The sequence below is a fragment of the Ochotona curzoniae genome, unplaced genomic scaffold, assembly GCF_017591425.1.
Source record: "Ochotona curzoniae isolate NIBS_2020 unplaced genomic scaffold, NIBS_Ocur_1.0 contig_1014, whole genome shotgun sequence".
Classification (NCBI taxonomy): Eukaryota; Metazoa; Chordata; class Mammalia; order Lagomorpha; family Ochotonidae; genus Ochotona; species Ochotona curzoniae.
The window spans coordinates 22,561,566-22,581,893 of record NW_024464920.1 but is presented as its reverse complement, the minus strand read 5'-3'; the positions used below and the strand labels follow the sequence as shown (position 1 = coordinate 22,581,893).

The following is a 20,328-nucleotide window of genomic DNA, read 5'->3' as shown; positions in this document are numbered from 1 at the left end:
ATAGTGTAACTAATGGACACAGGAAGTGTCATTTTTTAAACAAAGGAAGTCCTATAACTAATTTCATGTATAATCTGGAACCTTTCTCTACAGGAAACTGAAGTAAAAATTGGCTGCAAGATTTACCAAATTTTAAGGGGAAAATGACACTAACAATATATACTTTATTCCAAAAAACCAGAAAAAATTTAGTCATTTTAAGAACATTCATCTGCTGAAATTATAAAGGTAGAATAACAGATACTAATATAGGAAATGAGGTGCAACAATATCTTTCACTAAGTGCAACCTGCTTTCACTAACAAGCTCTCATCAACTTAGGGGAACATCCAACATTCCAGTTGTCCGTTTTGAGCTTGTACTTGAATCGCAGGGAGGGGCTTAGTAGCCGGTCCACCCACAGTTTTGTTAAAGTCATTTCCTTTGTTCCTTTCCCAGCTTTTCCCTCATTGCCCCTTCCCTTGATAATCAAGTTTTACGTACTAATTTTTTCATTTTATTTTAAAGGCAGACCAACACAGAGAGGAAGGAAAACCTTCTATTCACTGGTTAGTTCTCCAGAAACACGTAACAGCATTGCCTGGACCAATCCAAGTTCACAGGGACTGACAAACTTGACTCATTTCCTGTTGTTTCCCAGGCACATTAGCCAGAAGCTGGATCAGGGCAGAGGAACTGGATTCTAGGGACTTGTAAATAGGGGATTCAGCGGTACAAGAATAACCATCTGTACCCCAGATAGACACCTCTTCTTTACTGCTATCTTTTTTGTCTAATTTTTTTAAAGAATTATTTATTTATTGCAAAATCAGATATACAAAGAGGAGGAGAGACAGAGAGGAAGATCTTCCGTCTGATGATTCACTCCCCAAGTGACCACAACTACCGATGCTATGCCGATCCAAAGCCAGGAGCCAGGAACTTCTTCTAGGTCTCCCACGTGGGTGCAGGGTCTCAAAGCTTTGGGCCATCCTCACCTGCTTTCCCAGGCCACAAGCAGGGAGCTGGATGGGAAGTAGAGCTGCCGGGATTAGAACCGGCGCCCATATGGGATCCCAGCACATTCAAGGCGAGGGCTTTAGCCGCTAGGCCGTGGCACTGGGCCCTATCTTTTTTTTCTAATTGAGCATCATTCACCTTTGTGGAGTTCAGCGCAATATTTAAAACATGTGCAAAGTGCATTCTGATTAAATCAGGCAATCAACATCTCTACATCCATGCTGTTCCTCCATATTTGGCCTCTACCAGCCTTTCTGCCCGATTTCTTTCTAATATATTGCATCTTTCTGATCTGAACGTGTCCTATTTTGCCATGGAATACTAGGACCTATATTATTTATAAAAACTCCCATCTAATTTTCCTGTGTGTAGCCATAAAGTCTTAGTGGTATTGATTCTGAAATTGTGTCCTTTTTAATTTTCTTGAGAGATATCTTGGACGTCTTGGAATTTGTTTTAATTGAGTTGATTTGAAAAATTTCAGTACAAATGATGATTTCCTCCTACCTGCAGCTTTTTTATAAAACAGGAAAATAATTTTTTAAAAGATTTGTTTATTCTTATTGGAAAGGTAGATTTACAGAGAGAAGGAAAGACAGAGTGAAAGAGCATCCATCCACTGGTTCACTTCCCAAATAGCCACAAATGCCAGAGCTGAGGTGAACCAAGGCCAAGAGCCAGAGCTTCCTGCTGTCACCACATGTGTGCCAGGGCCCAAGGACTTGAGCCATCCTCTACTGCTTTCCTAGGTCATAAGCAGGGAGCTGGGTTAGAAGTGGAGCCGGGACATGAACGGTCATCCACATGGGATGCCAGCACTTTACGGTGGAGGATTAGCCTGTTGAGCCATAGCACTGGCCCTGAAAAATGATTCCTATTAACCTAGAATGCTAGTTGAAGCATATTTTGAGAATAAATGAGTTTTTCTGAGCCAAAGTGAAGATTGTTATTGAGAAAACATGCATTTTGATTGTGCAGAACAGGTGTCCTAAGATGATATTAAGTGATCCGAATAGACTGATAGCAACAAGACAAAAACTAAGGAAGGATTACACGCTTCTAGTTGTATTGAGAGTTGGTTACCGAGACTAGTACATGATCAGACTGTCTGTTGCTCTCTTCCTGTAGAACATTCCAGGAGCAACAGTGAGAAGCTGGCTCATGCGCTTAGCTTGCTTTAGGGAATATACATTTCACTGATAAATTTGCTATTCAGGTGATGTCAGCTAGTTGGCTAGGATTAACCGATACTTTCAGGCCAGGGCTTGGTGACCAGGGTCCACTGTCTCATTTTTCCCTTGGGGTAGTGAGCTCGGATCTTATCAGGTTTTACATTCCTTTCTTATTATGTAAGATGTTAATAACAGAGGAAGCTGGGTGAAGGGGATAGGGGAACTATTTGAAACATCCTTGCAACTCTACTGGAAATTTAAAATTCTTCCTAAATTTTTTAAAGCTCATCCATAAAATAGTGTACTACAACCAACCTCAGACATTAAACTTTAACTAAAAAAAAAAAACCTTTATAATATTCAGTGTTTTTTTTTCTAAAAATCCTTAGCATAAGACTCTTAAAACATTTTAAATTATAGTATATCTTGTGCAATATCTGTTTCCTATATTTTTGAAAGAGATTATTTCTGTTTTTCCAAAACAATGCATTTTGCAAAATAAATAAAGGTGAAAGTTAAAAATTGTTCACTAAAATTCAAACCCCTAAATTTTCTTTAATTTCTGTGTTGGCCAATGAGCAAATGTTTGTCATTAGCTATATTTTTCTCAATGCTTGACTATTACGAGTACTGAATAGTTTACTGTTAAAGTTATTCGTGTATGAATTTTCATTTGTATGATGTGTTGATAAATCTCCATTTATGTGATACATTGTGAAGATAAATTAAGTGGAAAATAAGAATGATTTTAAGTTGATTTTTAAAATGCATAATCTATAGAAGAAAAATTATAAAATATATATATATATAATACAAAAGGTTGCCTTTATGGAACATATAGTTTATTCAACTATTTGTGTATTTACACATCTGTTTTTAAAATTACTGGTTTGTTCCTGATTCTAGGGTTTGATGAGCTAACCGCTGTCTAATTGTGTAGAATGAGAGCATACCGTATGCTTAATGAATAGGCAACATTATTACTGGTAACCTTTATAAAGGATTTGTTTATTTAAAAAAGAGAGGCAGGCAGCTATTTCCCATTTAGTATTACACGCCTTGAGCGGCCACAACCAGAACCGAAGCTGGATGAAGCCAAAGCCAGATCCAGATGCTTTCCAGGTCTCAGCAGTTATCAGGAACTCAGGGCTTGAGCCAATAGCTTGTATTTCCCAGTGAGCTGGGGTTTTTGTTGTTGTTGTTATTGTTTTTTCCCACAATAGAAGAAAAAACTAGAGTAACTCATAGCTTAGGGATCCATGTTAGGGTAGATATGTGAAAGAGCAAATAAAAAATATGCCTCTTCTATCTGTCAGTCTGTTTATTTATTGATTTATGCAGGTTTTGAAATGTAGCTTCTTTGCAACCAACCTAACTTGGAATTATTTTCCCGTTGTGGACTGCTTCATCTTCTAGAATATCTTATCCTTATCTTTGATAAGTCATATAACTTCTAAATCATAAAATAACGTCAAGTATTGAGTTTAGGACACTTTTTGAATATATATTGAGTTGAGTGTTGAGTGTGTGTGTTATTGGGATCATTTCTGATGATTCTTTACAGAGCTCCATCCTATTGGAATTTGTCTTGTATATTTTAGGTAGCAGAGAAGGTGAGCACTGTCCAGGGAAACATGAAAGAAAATAACATTTACTCCAATAAACCATGATTCCAACTCTGCACAATGTAACAGAGTTCATGAAATCTTGAATGTTAACTTCAAATTTCAGCTCTAATTTACAAGATGTATGACTTGTTTATGAGTTAATAAAGAACTTATACACAATTTGCATATGTCACACCTAGTTTCATATTTGTAAGTATATAGTTTCATTTTTTGCAAGAATTTTGTGAAGAATAAAAAGAAATATCAATGTTAGTTACTATTTCTTCATAAAAGTAACGAAGACCAATGTTGTTCCAATCCCTATTTTAATGTTATTTCTGGTATTTTTTTCCTTGAAACAATCTCTGTTGTTTAGGAAGTGGAGATAAAAATGTCAAGCTTGATATTAGCACCAAGTTAATATCAACAAACTAATTAATCAGTTATTTAGTTGTTGAATATATGCTTACCCCATGATAGTGACGATGTAAAATTGTGTATCACTTGGCTCAGTGCAATAGCCTAGTAGTTAAATGTTTCTTGCATGTGCTGAAATTCTATTTGGGTGCTGGTTCATGGTTCATATCCCAGCTGCTCCACTTCTCATCCAGCTCCCTGCTTGTGGTTTGAGAAAGCAGTTGAGGAAGACCCAAAGTCTTGGGACCCTGAACCCATGTGGGAGACCTAGAAGAGGCTCTTGGCTGTGGGTTGGCTCAGCTCTGGTCATTGCGACCATCTGGGGAGTGAACCAGCTGAGGAAAGATCTCTCTCTCTTCTGTCTCTTCTTCTCTCTGTAATTCTGGTTTTCCAATAAAAATAAAACAAGTCTTAAAACATACTCATCATCTAATCGCTGCTTTGAAACACAGAACAGCTATTTGAGGAGGTGCACATTTAACCTGATCATTTACCACGTGGTCTCCACAGAGTTTCTAAGAGACATCAAGTAGATATTTAGAAAATGATACTAAAATTCAGTTGAGATTGGAATCTAAAATGAGGAATTTCCTATTAAAGTAACCAAAGAGTATATTAGCAGGCATCTTAGACTTTGATTTTTGAAAATGCTTATGGTCACAGCTTAAGCCTTTGGAGGTGGGATCTGTGAACCTGTGTTTGGGAAAGAGGAAGAACTAGATGTGGCTGCTGTATCAGAAACACTGGGAGACGAGCTCTCTGGTGGGGAGCTTTGACATCCGGAGCAGCAGTGGGAAGGATGATGAGCACTCACTAAGACAGTGTGGGCACTGAGGTGTTCAGTTAAATCATTTGGCTTACAGACTGTAGGTTTTCTTCCCTTAACACAACATTTGTGGATGTTTTGTAGGTGTGTAGTTCCTCCGGTTTTGTCATGCATACGAGTCAGTCATAAGAGATTCCTGCTAAATACAGATCCTAGGGTCTAATGTCTTTCTTTTGAGATTTATTTATATGTGTTGTCAAAACTAGATCTGCATACTGATACACAAAAAACCAATAGCTGATATCTGGTGGTGGAAAGAGTAGATAATTAGTGCGAAATGTAGAGCAAAGACTAGATGACTGTAATGTAATTCCTGAATATTCCAAGGAATTAGGGATGAAGGTGTGTTGTTATTTTTTTTCCTACTGAAGGAGAAGAAAGAAAAAGAAACTGTATTTAGAATCAGTATTTCTCTGTCAGTATTTAAAAAAAAAACTATTCAAAGTGCCTGTAGTCATATCTCTAAGTTTCTTAAATACCCAATCAGATTTCAGCACAGACAGCTATTATTACAATGAAGTTAAACTGAAATTCTCAGCATTGCAGGCAATGACTGGGGAAAATTATCTTACTAAATATATTAAATGTGCAAAGCTTCATTTAGCTGCCTGGAACTCTTTTATAAAGAACTTATAGAAGCTGATCTATGTTAAAAATACAATTGCAATAATGCCAAACTACCCTGATGTTCTTTTTGAGAGGAGCATGTATACTTAGAATATTAAATAGTATTTTGGAATAAAAAAAATATAATTAAGGAAAAAGAGATATCTAAGTAGAATTCTGTGTTTACTCCTAGGCTAGAATTAAGCCTCAAAAAAAAAAAAAGTGGATGTTTAGCACCCTTTCCAGAAGCACAGTTGTGCCTTGTACCATTGCCACCACAACTAAAACAGGGAGGAAACTGAGTGAAGAGGACATTCCTCTTCCAGCACTAAGACACCATCACAGACACCTGACGACTGTTAGAAAGTGGTGAAGGTTTGTGTAGATTGAAATTAAGGCTGAGAAGTGTGTGATTAGCTTGTGTCCAAGTTCCTATTTGGACAGTGTTGATCATGACATTCCTTTGGTCAGTAGTGACATGCTCTTTAGGAAATTTATGATGTCCAAGAGAGCTTCAGTCTGCCTGGAAACCACACGAGGGTAGCAGCTACATTCTGCCTCAACCTGGAATTCCCCTGTACAACATACTAGTACAGGGTTGGTCATCAATGTTTTTTGTTGTGAAAGATGAAAATGACTCCTTGAGTTTTGTGATCAGAAACTTGTTGGTTCCAGTGGATCACTGGTTCAAGTCAGTGAATTATTTTTCATTAAGGGGTTTGGTTTCATTTGAAATACAGAATTACTGAGAGAAAATGAGATCTTCCATCCACCAGTTTATCTACAAATAGTTGCAATGTCCTGGACTGGGACAGGCCTAAGACAGGAGCCAGAAACTCCCTCCAAGTCTCATATGTGAATGGCAGGGATCCAAGTACTTGGGCCGTTTTCCACTGCTTTCCCAGGTGTGTTAGATGGGAGCTGGATTGGAAGCAGAATGGCAGTGCTGGAATAGAAGCTCATATGGGATGTTGCCATCATAGCCAGTAATTAACGATAGCCTCAAAATGTCCATGTTTTTAACAAGTCCCAAATGATGCCACTGTTGGTTTCAGATGATATTTTGAGAGGAAATTTTAGTTGTAATGAATAGATGTTACTGTTCACATGGGAATTCACAAGGAAGCTGGAATAGGAAGTTCTGGCAGTTTGGATCTTGCTGTAATTTGAACACCAGATGAGTTCCATATTATAAGCCGAATGACTATATATAGTTTTCTTTTTCTTCCTTGTTCAGGAAAATACAAAGCATCTCCTTGATATCCCCACTTGATCAGAAAGATGATCAGATAATTGCTTTAGTATCTGACACAGTGAGGCTCAGAACATTTCCTCCTTTTGTGTTATATTTCCTGCTTTTCTTTGGCTACCTGTTAACATAAAAGTTTACTGATTTGATAATATCTCAGAAAAAGGATTTGCAAACTTCATTTCAGGTGTCTGAAAACCCTCTGTTTAAGACCACTTGTCACAGAGCTGTGTCTATATATAGCCTTTGTTTACTAATTAAATAAAAATTAGCTGTGTTTTCTTACCTGCGTTGTTATCAGTCTGCTACAAATTTGAAACCTGAGAAATTATATATAAGCACCATGGGTGAAATATTTTTTTCTGCTGGCTAGGGAAACAGAAACAAGGAAATAAAAATAAATAAATAAATAAATTTTTTTAAAAAAGCAATGACTTTGAGTCATACCAAAAGTGATACAGGAGATGCTAAGCATGGAAGAGTATAAAACAGATAAAGTAGAAGAAGGGGCAATGATATTGAGACAGGATTTGATATTTATGTCACTACAAATTGCCTGTGGTGTTGAGACCAATGCCATAACTTTATTTTGAGATACCAATTGCCTTTTCAGCTGAGGATAAAGAAATAGTGAGATGTAACAGTGTCATTGACAGTGACACAAAAGAAAATTGGCAATAAAATCATAATTAGAACTTATATTTAGCAAATGTCTTACTTGATTAAATACACACACACACACACACACACACAAGCTTTTGAACATAAATTGTTACAGAATATTAAATGTTATGCCAAACTAATGTTTACTCATCGGACTCCAATTAAAACCAAAGGGACAGCCAAAAACAAAACAAAAGAAAAAAAAAAACCCTTCTCTCCCAGTGTTCCAGTGAGATTGTTTCCTGGTCTATAGTCTGTGAAGAGGCAGACACTGATGTAATAACCAATAAGCCATTTATTAACTAGGCAGTTGTTGGAAATGCTAATTGACAGAACAGGTCAGTTAGTAGCTGAGAGTATGAAAAGTAAAAGGGAAAATCAGATTTCACAAGACCACTTGGTTAATTCATGAAACAACATTTTCATGTATTTCCTATGCTAGAAAATAGACTGAAGAAATGCTGATATTGCCTTACCAATAACCTACTATAGAAATATTCTTTCATTTTTTTAAAGATTTATTTGTCTTTATTGGAAAGAGAAGGCAAGGCAGAGAGGAAGATCTTCTGTCTGAGGTTTATTCCCAAGTGGTCACAGTGCCCAGAGCTGAGCCAATCAGAACCCAGGAGCCAAGAACTTATTCTATGTCTGCCATGTAGGTGCAAGGTCCCAAGCCTTCAGACCATTCTCTACTGCTTTCGCAGGCCACGGTCAGGGAGCTGGAAGGAAAGTGGAGGCACATGAGGCAGCACCCATATGGAATCCCAACATGCCATGTGAGGATTTGTTGTATCTCAAACAAGATAGAGAGTTATGGAAACTTAGAGATTTAGTATTATTTAGCAGATAATGAAATATTACATAGACTTGTTATAATTCACAGTAGTTCTCAAAAAGTGGATAGAATTAAGTATGATATATTCCAGAAATAAGTAGAAGAGAAGGCAAAGAAATGTAGAAATGAAGGCTTGCTGGTTAAGTAATTTCTGTTAGAAAATGTCTTAGGAGACGCTAGTAGTAGAATGTAAGAGTAGAAGCAAATTAGCATATCATAAACATTTCTTGAGTTTCAAAATTTACTTAGATTCTACTAATCATCAGCTTTATTTTTGTTAAGATTTACTTATTTTTATCAGAAAGGCAGAATTACAGAGAGAAGGAGTTACAAAAGAGAAAGATCTTCCGTCTGCTAGTTCACTTCCCAAGTGGCTGCAATGGCAGGAGCTGAATGTATCTGAAGCCAGGACCCAGGAGCTTCTTTTAGGAACCCCACGCAGGCGCGGGGTCCCAGGGCTTTGGGCTGTCCTTGATTACTTTCCTAGGCCACCAGCAGGGAGTTGGGTGGGAAGGGAGCAGCAGTGACACAAACTGGCACCTATATGGGATCCCAGCACATGCACGGCCAGGACTTTAGCCGCTAGGTTTCCATGTCAGGCCCTCAGCTTCATATTTTAAGGATTTTTTTTTTGTACTTATTTGGACATTTCTTTTCCCATCTGTAATAATAGAGACAAACTTAGATTCAGTTTTGGTCCTTCCTGTAGTGATATTTCATTCTGAAGAATAAGTTAGGTACTTAGTAGACCATACAAAATTCTCTGGGCGAAAAGTGTTGTGGAAAGTTTTGGGTACTTTTGTTTTAAATTTATTTTTTGAATTGATATATTATTCCATTGAGACTTTTTTTTTGTTTTGTTTCCCGCTTACTCTCTAATATTATTGATACTGAGACAACTTGATCTGTGTGGCCAGTTATCTTAGTATCCATTGTGGATAGAATATGAAAAGCATTACATGCAAATTACAACATATGTGATGGTATGCCAAACGTGAAAAGGAAATGCTCAGTGAACCTGAAGATTTTATCTGTATCAGGATATCCTTCCTTAGCCAGGCAGTCCTAGAGACCAGCATGCTCCCACCACAAATTAGCTCAGTGGAGTAAGAATTAATTTAGAACATGTATCATTACCCCAAGCAACCTTTTCCTTGATGAAAACACTGTCCATTTGGGAGCCAAGCAATGAAATCAGTTGCCTTGAGGTTCCCGACCTCCCTCCATGCACCCCTGCCCATGCTGATGTTCCTGTTTTCTTGGCGACTCTGTGTGCACATCAAGTGGCTTTTTGTGGAGGGATCACAATCCACCTGAAGAAGTCATTCATATGTCAGCTCATTCCATCTCCGCATGTATGAACGAACCCTGAGACTGCAGAGTCTGTGTACTTCAGAATAATCATTGTAGGATCACCGGTAATTCGGAAGTCAGTTAAACAGGGTGTACAGGTTTTCATTTGGTTTATAAATTACTACTCTTTAAAACTGTGTTTAATTTTTTCTTATGTCCTTAAACAGATATTTTAATATTAAAACTCATTGAGAGCTGTCAATTTGAAGAGAGCCAGACATTTTTTATCAGTACTTGTTTTCTTTTGAAATTTTGAAATCCATTTTAATTTCCAATTGTACATAGATTTTTCTTTAGATAAAATATCTTTTGCTGCTTATCTGCTTATAAGATTCTACCCAGTACTAGATTCCAAATATACCTCAAAGGGAACAGCCAGGTTTTCACAATATTGTATTAATAAAATAAATTACAAGTTTGCTAAAAATCTAACGATTCTCAGATTCTTCCTTTCATTTTTTTTCCTTAAGAATGTGATCTCTTTTATATATGAAACGTAAAGTTATCTTAATTTTGCAGTTATTTTGCAGAAGTTGGATCTTCTAAAAGATGAAGTAATATTTTGAAAAGATGCTAATAATACAACACAGTCATATTTTCAGATTCAGCGGTTACACAGTTTCTAACAAGGGATGTGCTGTATATTTCATTGTGCATTCATAATTAAAGATCATGATGTATATGTTACATTGCCATGATTTTCTAATTAATTTGTTCTTTATACATGTTCTTTATACATGTGTTTCAATTGCATTTCATTAACTCATAGTTTTCTTGTAAGTTTGTGTTTTCTTTCCATGTTCAAAGAATCTCTTTAATTCAATTTCTCTGTTTCTCCTCATACAGTCTGGCAGCCAGATATGCAACTCATTCTAATCACAGTGGAATTGCATCCAGTCAAAAAAAGCCTACTAGGTCAGTTAACATCTCTGATTTATTACTTATTAGTGATATTCTAGTAAATGGCCAGTTATATTTTGTCTTCACACTCTCACAAAGCACACTTCTGGATGAATTCATTCAAGCAGATTTCCACACACATATCAGGGAAAAGCGTATTTGTGCTATCTAACTCAATTACTTTTGACTTCTGTTTTCTTTTTAATTCAGACATGATGTTTTATCAGCTAAAATCTGGGTTCTAGGTTTAGAGAAAGTCAATAAATGTACACCATTCTGTCCAGGTCCCAGCGTCTGGAAGTTGTAGAACAAGAAGTAATTCTACATAAAATATGTTGAAAGAGTCAGCTTTGTTTTTGTCTTAATGCTACGTTGCAAAAGGCATGCTAGTAGATGGTGAGCCACGGCATGTGTGTTATTCACCTCTGATCGTACAGAATTCTTTGGACCATCTCATTCACTGGAGCAGTGACCAGTGGTGGTTGACTAGTCACTCCTCCACTAATGAGACTAATGCAAAACGATCACAGGGCTGCTTCTGATGCTTTGCATTGAGGTAGGTTTCTTTCTCCTTTCCTTGGTTTTCTATTTTCTTCTCATTAATAGTACAGAATGATACTGAAAAGATAGATTAAAAAGAATATGTTATTAAAATTTATGTAAATAATACGTTAGGATATATAGAGAAAATTGACCTTCTATGAGCACTATCTTTTATTACTGTTTTAAATATGTGAAATACATTTTTGTCACCGTGTTAGACTAGCACCACCTCCTCCCTTCTGTTGCTTCATCTCTTTTCCCTTTTCATTTCTTTGAAGAATGATCTAGAGCCCCTAGCTGCCTGTCAAATAGGAGAATAAGAGCAAATGATGTGTTTTAATTTGCTCTTCTGAGAACTGAAGATCATTTGGCTTCCTGGGTCATAGTAATGATTAAAAGGAACTTAATTGCTTTCTAGAAACAGGTCAAGTTTCATTACAAGAAAGATTTTTTTTGTGTGACAAAATTTGTTTATGCATATGAGATTGTAATGAACTTTTTAAGTCTATGGTTATGTCAACTGGGAGCATTCTCTGATTTATTATGATTGAAACATTGGGTCAAATTAATTCGTTATTTTTACAGAGTGCAATCACTGGAACTGTAAATTGTTAGTGTCTGTGGTTACTGTGCTAAACTTACAAACATTTGTAAATCCATCAGGGCAAAAGTTAAATGCTTAAATAATTTGGAAAAGATTCTAATCTTGTGTGTGACACAACCTATTAGCAAAATAGCTGAAGGGGCTACTTGTTAGTCATGTGTTTTAGACTCTTAAAACATAGTCAACATTTTGAAACTATTAGCTGTGTCAGAAATTGGATTTTGTTTTAATTTGACATTTGGGTTTTTCTGGTTTGTCTTCCATGTTTATGACACGTATTACTATTATAAAACATTATTTATCTCTGAAGATTTGATTTCTTTATAATCTTATAGGTTTTATGAAGGTGTGTTAAAATTTGACTATCATAACAATTGAACTTGTGAAAAGTAAAGAACTGTTTTTTTTCAAAAATGTGTAAGACAATATTAAAAACAATTCAGTGCTATAGTCATAGATTCTGGCTTTTTTTTGTCTGCTGGTTTTTACTAATTTTTTTCTACATAGAATTTTTCAGCGTAGTACCCAGGGATACTCACATGGTGGCAGCAAATACCAGCAAAGACGTTAACATCATTCAGTATTATTTTTCCTGAATAAATATTGGGTATCAATATTCTTAGTTTTTTGGTTTTGAATTCCTGTGTATTATTACATTTATCACAGGACACAATTAAAATCCATGTAATTTAAATATAGAAATCTTGAAATTGGTCATTTAAGGCACAGTTCATGAAATAATTGATCATTGCATTTTTAATGTTAAAACTGAAAAATTATTTGAACTGATAATTAGTTGTCGTTCACATAAAGTAATAATAGTTCATAATCTGTCAGCTTGCCTCTAATTGAAAGATGATTTGGGTCTGTGTTCTCATCGTCTGCCCTTCATTCAGCTGAAGTGACTGTCACCGGAGTTATATTTCAAATAGTCATTCTACTAACAGCGTTATTTTTTGAATTGAAACCTGCCTTGTTCTTGTCTTGTGTCGTCTGTGAAAAGCTGGCCATAGGCCACACATGCAGGATAACCAGCTAAACGTCTCATGAATTCTCCCAATTCAGAACCCCGACTTCTAGTCTCTCAGTACTGTACAATAATGATGTAATTTTCCTCACACTGTTTCAGGCTTCCAGGGCCCTCTAGGGTGCCCACTGCAGGCAGCAGCAGCAGCAACAGCAGCAGCAGCAACAGCAAGGGCCAAGGAGCCTCTAATTTGAACAGAAGAAGCCAGAGCTTTAACAGCATTGATAAAAACAAGCCTCCAAATTATGCAAATGGGAATGAAAAAGGTAAGTATCCATATATTACATCATTACAACATCCACGTAAGAGGAGGAGCCCTGCGAAAGGCAGCCTGGGTCTGGTGTTTTCCCGGTGCCACAGCTTTGGGAATAGCAATGTAACCAGTGGAGTCTTCTTATTGCCTCTTCCTCAACAGCATTTTCTCTTAACGGCTTTTCTAACCTTTAAAGAATATTTTAAGGAAATACTCAGGTTTTTTTTTTAAACCAGTTGAAGATACAGCCAGGTGTAAAATCTGTTTCTCAAAATCAATTCCTTCCTGCTGTGTAATAATAGCAACTTCTTATGCCTTCCCAGGTGTTAGAAATGCTTTTTTTTTTCCTGAAACCATAAAACTGCACTGAAGTTATTTGAATTCTTAGCTTCAGTTAACATAGCATCATAAATGTCAGGAAATTAAAATTTGTTGTCATAGTTGTGATGGAATGTCGATAGGAATGAATACTTCAACATAATAAGACCCAGAAATATTGTGATACAGGATTTCCTGAAAGACAAATTACATCCATTTGTTTTGCTTCCCTGAAGTGGTGCATGCTGTGAGTATCACATTTCAAGATTATTAGGAATAAGGATAGATTGTGGAAATCTATTTTAAGTGCGGATCGTAGATGAATTAGAAGCCCCATTGCTCTCTGATGACCAACACGTGCCTTTAAAAAGGTGTTGAGTAGAAGATTCTGACTACAGAGCAGGATGGCAAAGAGGCTGCCTAGAGCACCGGGGAAATCAGGAAGAAGCTGTGATGGTGGAAAGACCTAGGGTCTTGTGTTGGATACATCAGTGTATTTTCTAATCAGTAGACTATCTCTATTCTGGTCCTACTCGTCTACTCTAGACAAAGTAACAATTGAAAGAAAAAAAGTGGTTTGTATGTTTCGTTAATAGAACAGTTAGCAAATGTGCTTTAGCTAATACAACCAAGTGGGATCTTATTTTTGAGCTGAATAGTAAAAGCTCTAACGGAAGATCCCAAGAGTTATTACTGAGACATGTATTTTGCTGAAGAGAAGGGAAAAATAGTTCTTAATTAAAAAAAACATTTTCCAATCCATAACTGTGTTATACTCATTCATGTTCAGGCTAATATTTCTTTATACACTATGAAACCTTTAGGCAAAGCTAACAAGCTTTGAAATAGATATGTTCAGTGAAATTCTCAATTATCTGGTAAAACCAGCAGACACCACCACAGTACCACAGTCTTCTGATACCTGCACACACACACACACACACACACACACACACACACACACACACACACACACACACACACCACACAGCTAGAAACAGCAAAAAACCAAAACATTAGCAAAAAAATTTAGATGAATTAACATTTTAATATAACACTGTGTTTAAGCTTTTAGTATGTAATGCTTTTTCTAATTTTACTTTTGGTATCTATCGTTAGAAATGTAAAAATAGATACACATCAATATTTTTACATGTTCACGCAGTCTCTCCTGTATTCCAAGAGCAATGTAATTTGTAAGAGGCAATATTCACTGTAACCACAAGGGGGAGACAGATGTAACATAATATGTGGTCTTTGTTGCGTGAAACAGATTTATTAACATTATTTATTAACATGTGCAGCAAGCAACGGGAGTTTCCACAATGAGTTAACTGTTACTTCTAATGCCAAATAAGAATACCGAAATACTTACTGTACATAATCTCACAATATGTGTAATATCTCTAAATGTAGGTTATTGCAATATGTAAGCCTCGTGTAAAACTACCAACCATAAGTTTGAATTGCATCATTTGATTTATTATAACCATCTGGAGTGTTTATATTTAAAACATGAGATTTTCTATTAATTGTTGGGTTACAATCTTATGTTAATATGCCTGATATCAATGTTTTAAGTAAATATGTATCTTGCAAGTTCATGTGTCCAAATTATCTTAAATCATAACACAAATATCATTCATAAAATAAAGCTCAATCTTCACCAACATTTTTAATTAGATACTTGATTGAACTTTTAAAAGATTTATTTACTATTTTTATAAGAAAGTCAGATATACAGAGATCAGGTGAGACAGAGGCAAAGATCTTCTGTCCATTGACTCACTCCCCAAGTGGTCGCAGTTGCCGGAACTGAGCCAATCCAAAGCCGGAAGCCTGGAGCTTCTACTGGTTCTCCCACCCAAGTGTGGGTCTCAATGCTTTGGGCTGTCCTCGACTGGTTTCCCAGGCCACAAGCAGGGAGCTGGATGGGAAGCGGGCCACTGGGACATGAACTGCCACCCATATGGGATCCTGGCGCATGCAAGGAAAGGATTTTAGCCACAAGGCTACCGTGCCAGACACCTTATTTAACCTTTTAAACCTCATGATTCATAGTGGTAGCATAATCTAAAAATTCTGGATTCCATCTTTTGACAAATTGATCTTTGTCTTAAACTGATTTGCGTGGTTAACTTGCATATGACCAAGTAAGGTAAAACTTAAAAGGAATTTTCAAAAGTTGCAATATAATGATGACAGAATTTGAAAATTTGCTTAAATCTAAGAATATTTCCTCCTTATTTACTGGGACATGTATACTTACATAATGAAATATTTCATTTAAAGGAATAAGCAAATCATATGTAATATATTCCCAGGGTGCCTTTAAAGTAAGGATATAATTTCTATTTTCTATAACAGATCTTATCTGGTGAGTAAAAAAAATCAACCACAAATTTTAAAATTTGTCATTGACAGCACAGGTTTATTCCTAATTAAGACCATTTAATTTTCCCATTTAATAAAACTTTTGGAAATACAGTGTAATTGTTTAAATATTATTTATTTTAAATGTTAGTTCATTTGCAAATGATGTGATATTAAAGAAGTCAGTGGCGAATCACAAACAGTTCTCAAGGGATATATCTAGTATAAGCTTAGTAACAAGACAGTTCAAAAAATAGTCTGCTCATTTCAGTTTCTCACCAGAGAATTAAGATTTCAGTGCACATTGTCATTCACTATCTGTTCCAGAAAAGCTGACATAGGAAATTAACAAAATTCAATGCCATCCAAACGTTTTATTGGAGTGAAATGTGGGGAAAGTTTTTCAGAGAACAAATGGCGAAATGACAATGTTTGTACAGCATTTCTTTCAAGAATCCTTCATTTTTCTTGTCCTGATGACTCATCATTCATAAACTGACGATGAATAATACATTGTGATATCAGCACTTATCTGCTTGGCCATGTTCCTGGTGAAAGTACTCCAGACATTTCCACACTCCAAAGAAAACATGTAAAGTGGAAATTAGATCTCTTGAAAAACATGCCATGACTCATTTTCATACCTGAGGCAAATCATCTTGTTTTACAAAATTTGTGTAATAATTCTAAAAAAGTGCCAACCGGCTTAACGTTCAAATGAATTCAAATATGCCTAACTTTAATTAGCAAACCAGTTTCTGAATTATAATCTGAGAACATATGTTGTTTACAGAGTTCCCTAGTGGAGAGGTTTTTTTCCGTGTTGCTAAGAAACATGCCACAGCACCACAGGGATGGCTACTGTCTCTTACCTGTTTCTCCCAGGTGATTGCAGCACTGAACTTGTCCATTTGCTGAAGAGGGTTCCTTTCCTGTCTCCCAAATTCTGAGCAGACACTTTCTGTTACAGAGGCTTGAAATTTCATTTCTATTCTAAGTAGTGTTAGTAGGATCAAAATCTAGAATTGAACAGCATTGGTGTTACAAAATGGAGCAGTTAACATGAACTTCTTGTCATAGAGTTTTAGCAGCTTATTATCAGCCGAAACAGATTATCTAGGTCTCAAATACTTTCCATTTTAAATTTTTCTGAAATTGCTATGTTGTTAAAGAACTACATACTTTTTTAGCAAGGCATTGCAATGCGATTGTGTTTTTGTAATTATATTACTTTAATGGTGATTTAATCATATGTCTTACCATGATTTTGGTTTTTTTTTTTTTTTTTTGCTTTATTGCTTTAAATGCAGGCCTAAGCAACTACCTCGGCATCATAATTTCAGAGCTCTTAGGGATTTGCATGGGTAGCATGAGTTGATACAAGTAGGTAGACATAACAGTGGGGTATATTGTATGTTTATGTATAAAAGCACACATAAGATGCTGCCATATATTTGCTTGTACATTCATTGCATACCTTTTTGAAATAGGCGAATTAAAGTATGCTTGCATTTCACAACACTCAGCAAAATGACGTTCCTAAGTTTGTAATGACACAATACTAACGAATGCAAAAGGGATGCTGTCTCTAGTATCTCCGGTGCAGATTTTTAAATCACAGTTTCAATGCGTGTTTATGTGTTTGGAAGTATGAGAGAAAGAGAGTAAGGTCTTCCAGCTCCTTGTTCACTGAACAAATGGCCACTAATAACCAGGGCTGAGCTATTCCAAAGACAGGAACTCCATTTTGGTCTTGCATGAGGGAGGAAGGGATCCAAGTACTTGAATCATCATTTGCTATTCTCCAAGAATGCATGTTAGCAGGAAATTGTAAAGGAAATCAAATAGCCAAAAATTGAAGAAGCCATCCAATGCGGGACGCTGGTGTCCTGCGATGTTTCCACAGAGCCACGGAACACTTCCCTGTTGTCATTTTAAGCATGATGACCACATTTCTGAAGCAGTGATTTATGTAAAGCGTTTTGGTGATGTGATAGATAAACCACTTGGCAACAAGGTGTTTGGATTTGAGTGTTTTTGTTCAGTCACTTAAACATTTCAAAAGGCATTTTGGTGTGTTATTATGTAAGATGAATCTACATGATTCTCCACACTAATTGCCAGGGCCATAATGTTTACTTATATCATTCATTTTGTAACCCTCTGTCATGTTCAAGGTGTTTTTTAGATTGCAGGACCTCTACATCATAGAACACGATGGCTGCTATGCAAAGAATGTTTTACGAGGAATTGTGCTGTTGTTGATTTGTTCTTTTTTTCACATGTATGTTCTGAACAGAAAGGCGTGTGCATTCATATAAACAACACTCTGTTCAGTAAGGAAAAAGTAAACACATTAAGGTGGCTGTTTTTTGTATCCTTTCTCTAGCAAATGGCACTGCTGTCACATGACACTGAATTGCACAGCTGTTGGAGAAATGCCCTATCTGAAGGTTTCTTTAGGCTTGCTGACACTGCCCAAGTTCATCTCAATATTAACTTTAGAACTAAATTAACACTTTCTCAAATTCATAAATATTACTTATTTGAAGAATGTGATAACTAAGCATTAATTCTACTTTAGTATTATAACAACAGAATTTACTATTTATTTTTAAATTGATTCAATAGGATGGATGCAGGTAGAATGATAATAACAGTAGAATAGGGTTCACTGAGTAGCAGGTGTCCTGTATGAAATTTTCATCATATGTAGTTTTGTCAGTGAGAAAGAAGACAAATATTCTTCAAAGATTTACACAATTAGGTTCATTGTTGTGACAAACTATTGTGGTGAAACTTTCTACCAAACTTTCTGGGCATATAGCAGTAAAGAAGAAATAAAGTCCTTTAAACTTTGAAGACAGATAAGCCTCAGTTCCAATTTTGTTTTTGCTTTCTCTGGATTTACATGTACGACCGGGACAAGATAATTTCCCTTTGTGAGACCTCATTCCCTCATTTTTTTTTAAAAAAAGATTTGTTTATTTTTTTATTGGAAAGTAGGATGTACAGCAAGGAGGTAAGACAGAGAGGAAGATCTTCCATCTGTTGAGTCACTCCTCAAGCGGCCACAATTGGCTGGTGCCAATCCAAAGCCAGGAGCCCGAAGCCTCTTCCAGGTCTCCCACATGGGTGCAGGGTCCCAAGGCTTTAGGGCGCCGTCATGCATTCCCAGGACACAAGCAGGGAGCTGGATGGGAAACGGGACTGCTGGGATTAGAACCAGCGCCCATATGGGATCCTGGTGCATGCAAGGTGAAGACATTAGCTACTAGGCTACCATAATGGGCCCTCATTCCCTCATTTCTAAAGAGGGAATCATAAATATATTAGATATGGGTTTAAATGATATACAATATGTGATGAGCTTATAAAATACTTAATAAAGTATGCAGTTAATCATAATATTTTGTTTTGGTAAAGTTAGGCATGGTGATACAAAAGTGGAAGGGAAGGAAAAAGGGAGTAGAAGAAGATTGCTGTTTGGGAACCAGAAAAACAAAGTCAACTGATACACATCATGAAAATGCAGAGTACAAATCCATTTCAGGATTGCCTTTAACATGACCATGAAATGTCTGCTCTGTCCCCCACAGTGAGACTCACTGATGGTCAGACGTGTAGTTATCAGCATTCGAAAGTGTATCATTGGGTCCAGGATACCTTTTATTGAATATATTAATGATAGAGACTAGAGTATGTGGTTGCGTCTGTTCTGCAAACCTACAGAAGTTTGCATTTTGGCTGCTGTTGCTGTGCAACCTGTATTGTGAAGAGTCCATAGAGAGTCATATTATTCCAATGTTTTCTTGATGCACAGTGACCATGGTTCGCCCTTCTAATGAAACCTGAAGTAGCTCATTGCTGTGTGTAGAGACAGGCTGGGGACCTATTTAGAACTGAGTTTTAGAGAAGTGTCTTATATGTGTGTACTCATCTGAGAATCATTTTGCAGCTGTTTCTATGGCCATTACTGTGGGCTGGAGGTGGATATCATAATCTCAAGTCCCCATTGCCTCATTTGGGGTATGGTAATATTGAGAAGTCCATCCAGCTGAAATCCCCAGCTTGTTGTTCTCTTTTACAAGAAAGGAGTTATTTTCTCCTACTTTTTTTATTCCTCAAATATTTAAAAAGCACTTTGATTCAATCTTTTTTGAAACACTCATTTTATTCATATTGGAAAGGCAGATCAACCGAGAGAGAGAGACAGAGGTAGATGTTCCATCTGCTGGTTCACTCCCTAACTGGCTGCAGTGGCCAGAACTGAGCTGATCCAAAGCCAGAAGCCAGGAGTTTCTTCCAGGTCTCCCACAAAGGTGTAGTTTAGGGTCCCAAGGCCACTGGGCCTTCCTCAGTTTTTTTTCCAATTTCTTTCCATAAACAGGGAGCTGGATCAGGGTATGTTTAATAGAATGTAGCAGAGACTGACATGTCCAAATATGGAGACATAGTGCAGTATGCATCTCTGCATCCAGACCAAAGATGAACTCCTGGTGAAACTGTTGAATATATCCTGGACTCTCTGACATTGTTCATGCCTATAATATCAGGAAACTCTTCAACAGCAGAATGATGGA

General features: G+C 36.6%; 1 protein-coding gene across 3 annotated transcripts in view; it reads left to right on the top strand.

The window, feature by feature from the left end:
• The window catches only part of NAV3 (neuron navigator 3), a 317,473-nt gene that overhangs the window by 125,245 nt on the left and 171,900 nt on the right, over positions 1–20,328 (top strand). For all 3 annotated transcript variants that reach the window (XM_040981262.1, XM_040981256.1, XM_040981269.1), the window contains exons 6-7: positions 10,574–10,642; positions 12,904–13,067. In XM_040981262.1, the coding sequence (XP_040837196.1) occupies positions 10,574–10,642; positions 12,904–13,067 (233 nt within the window). The remainder of the gene's footprint in view (positions 1–10,573; positions 10,643–12,903; positions 13,068–20,328) is intronic.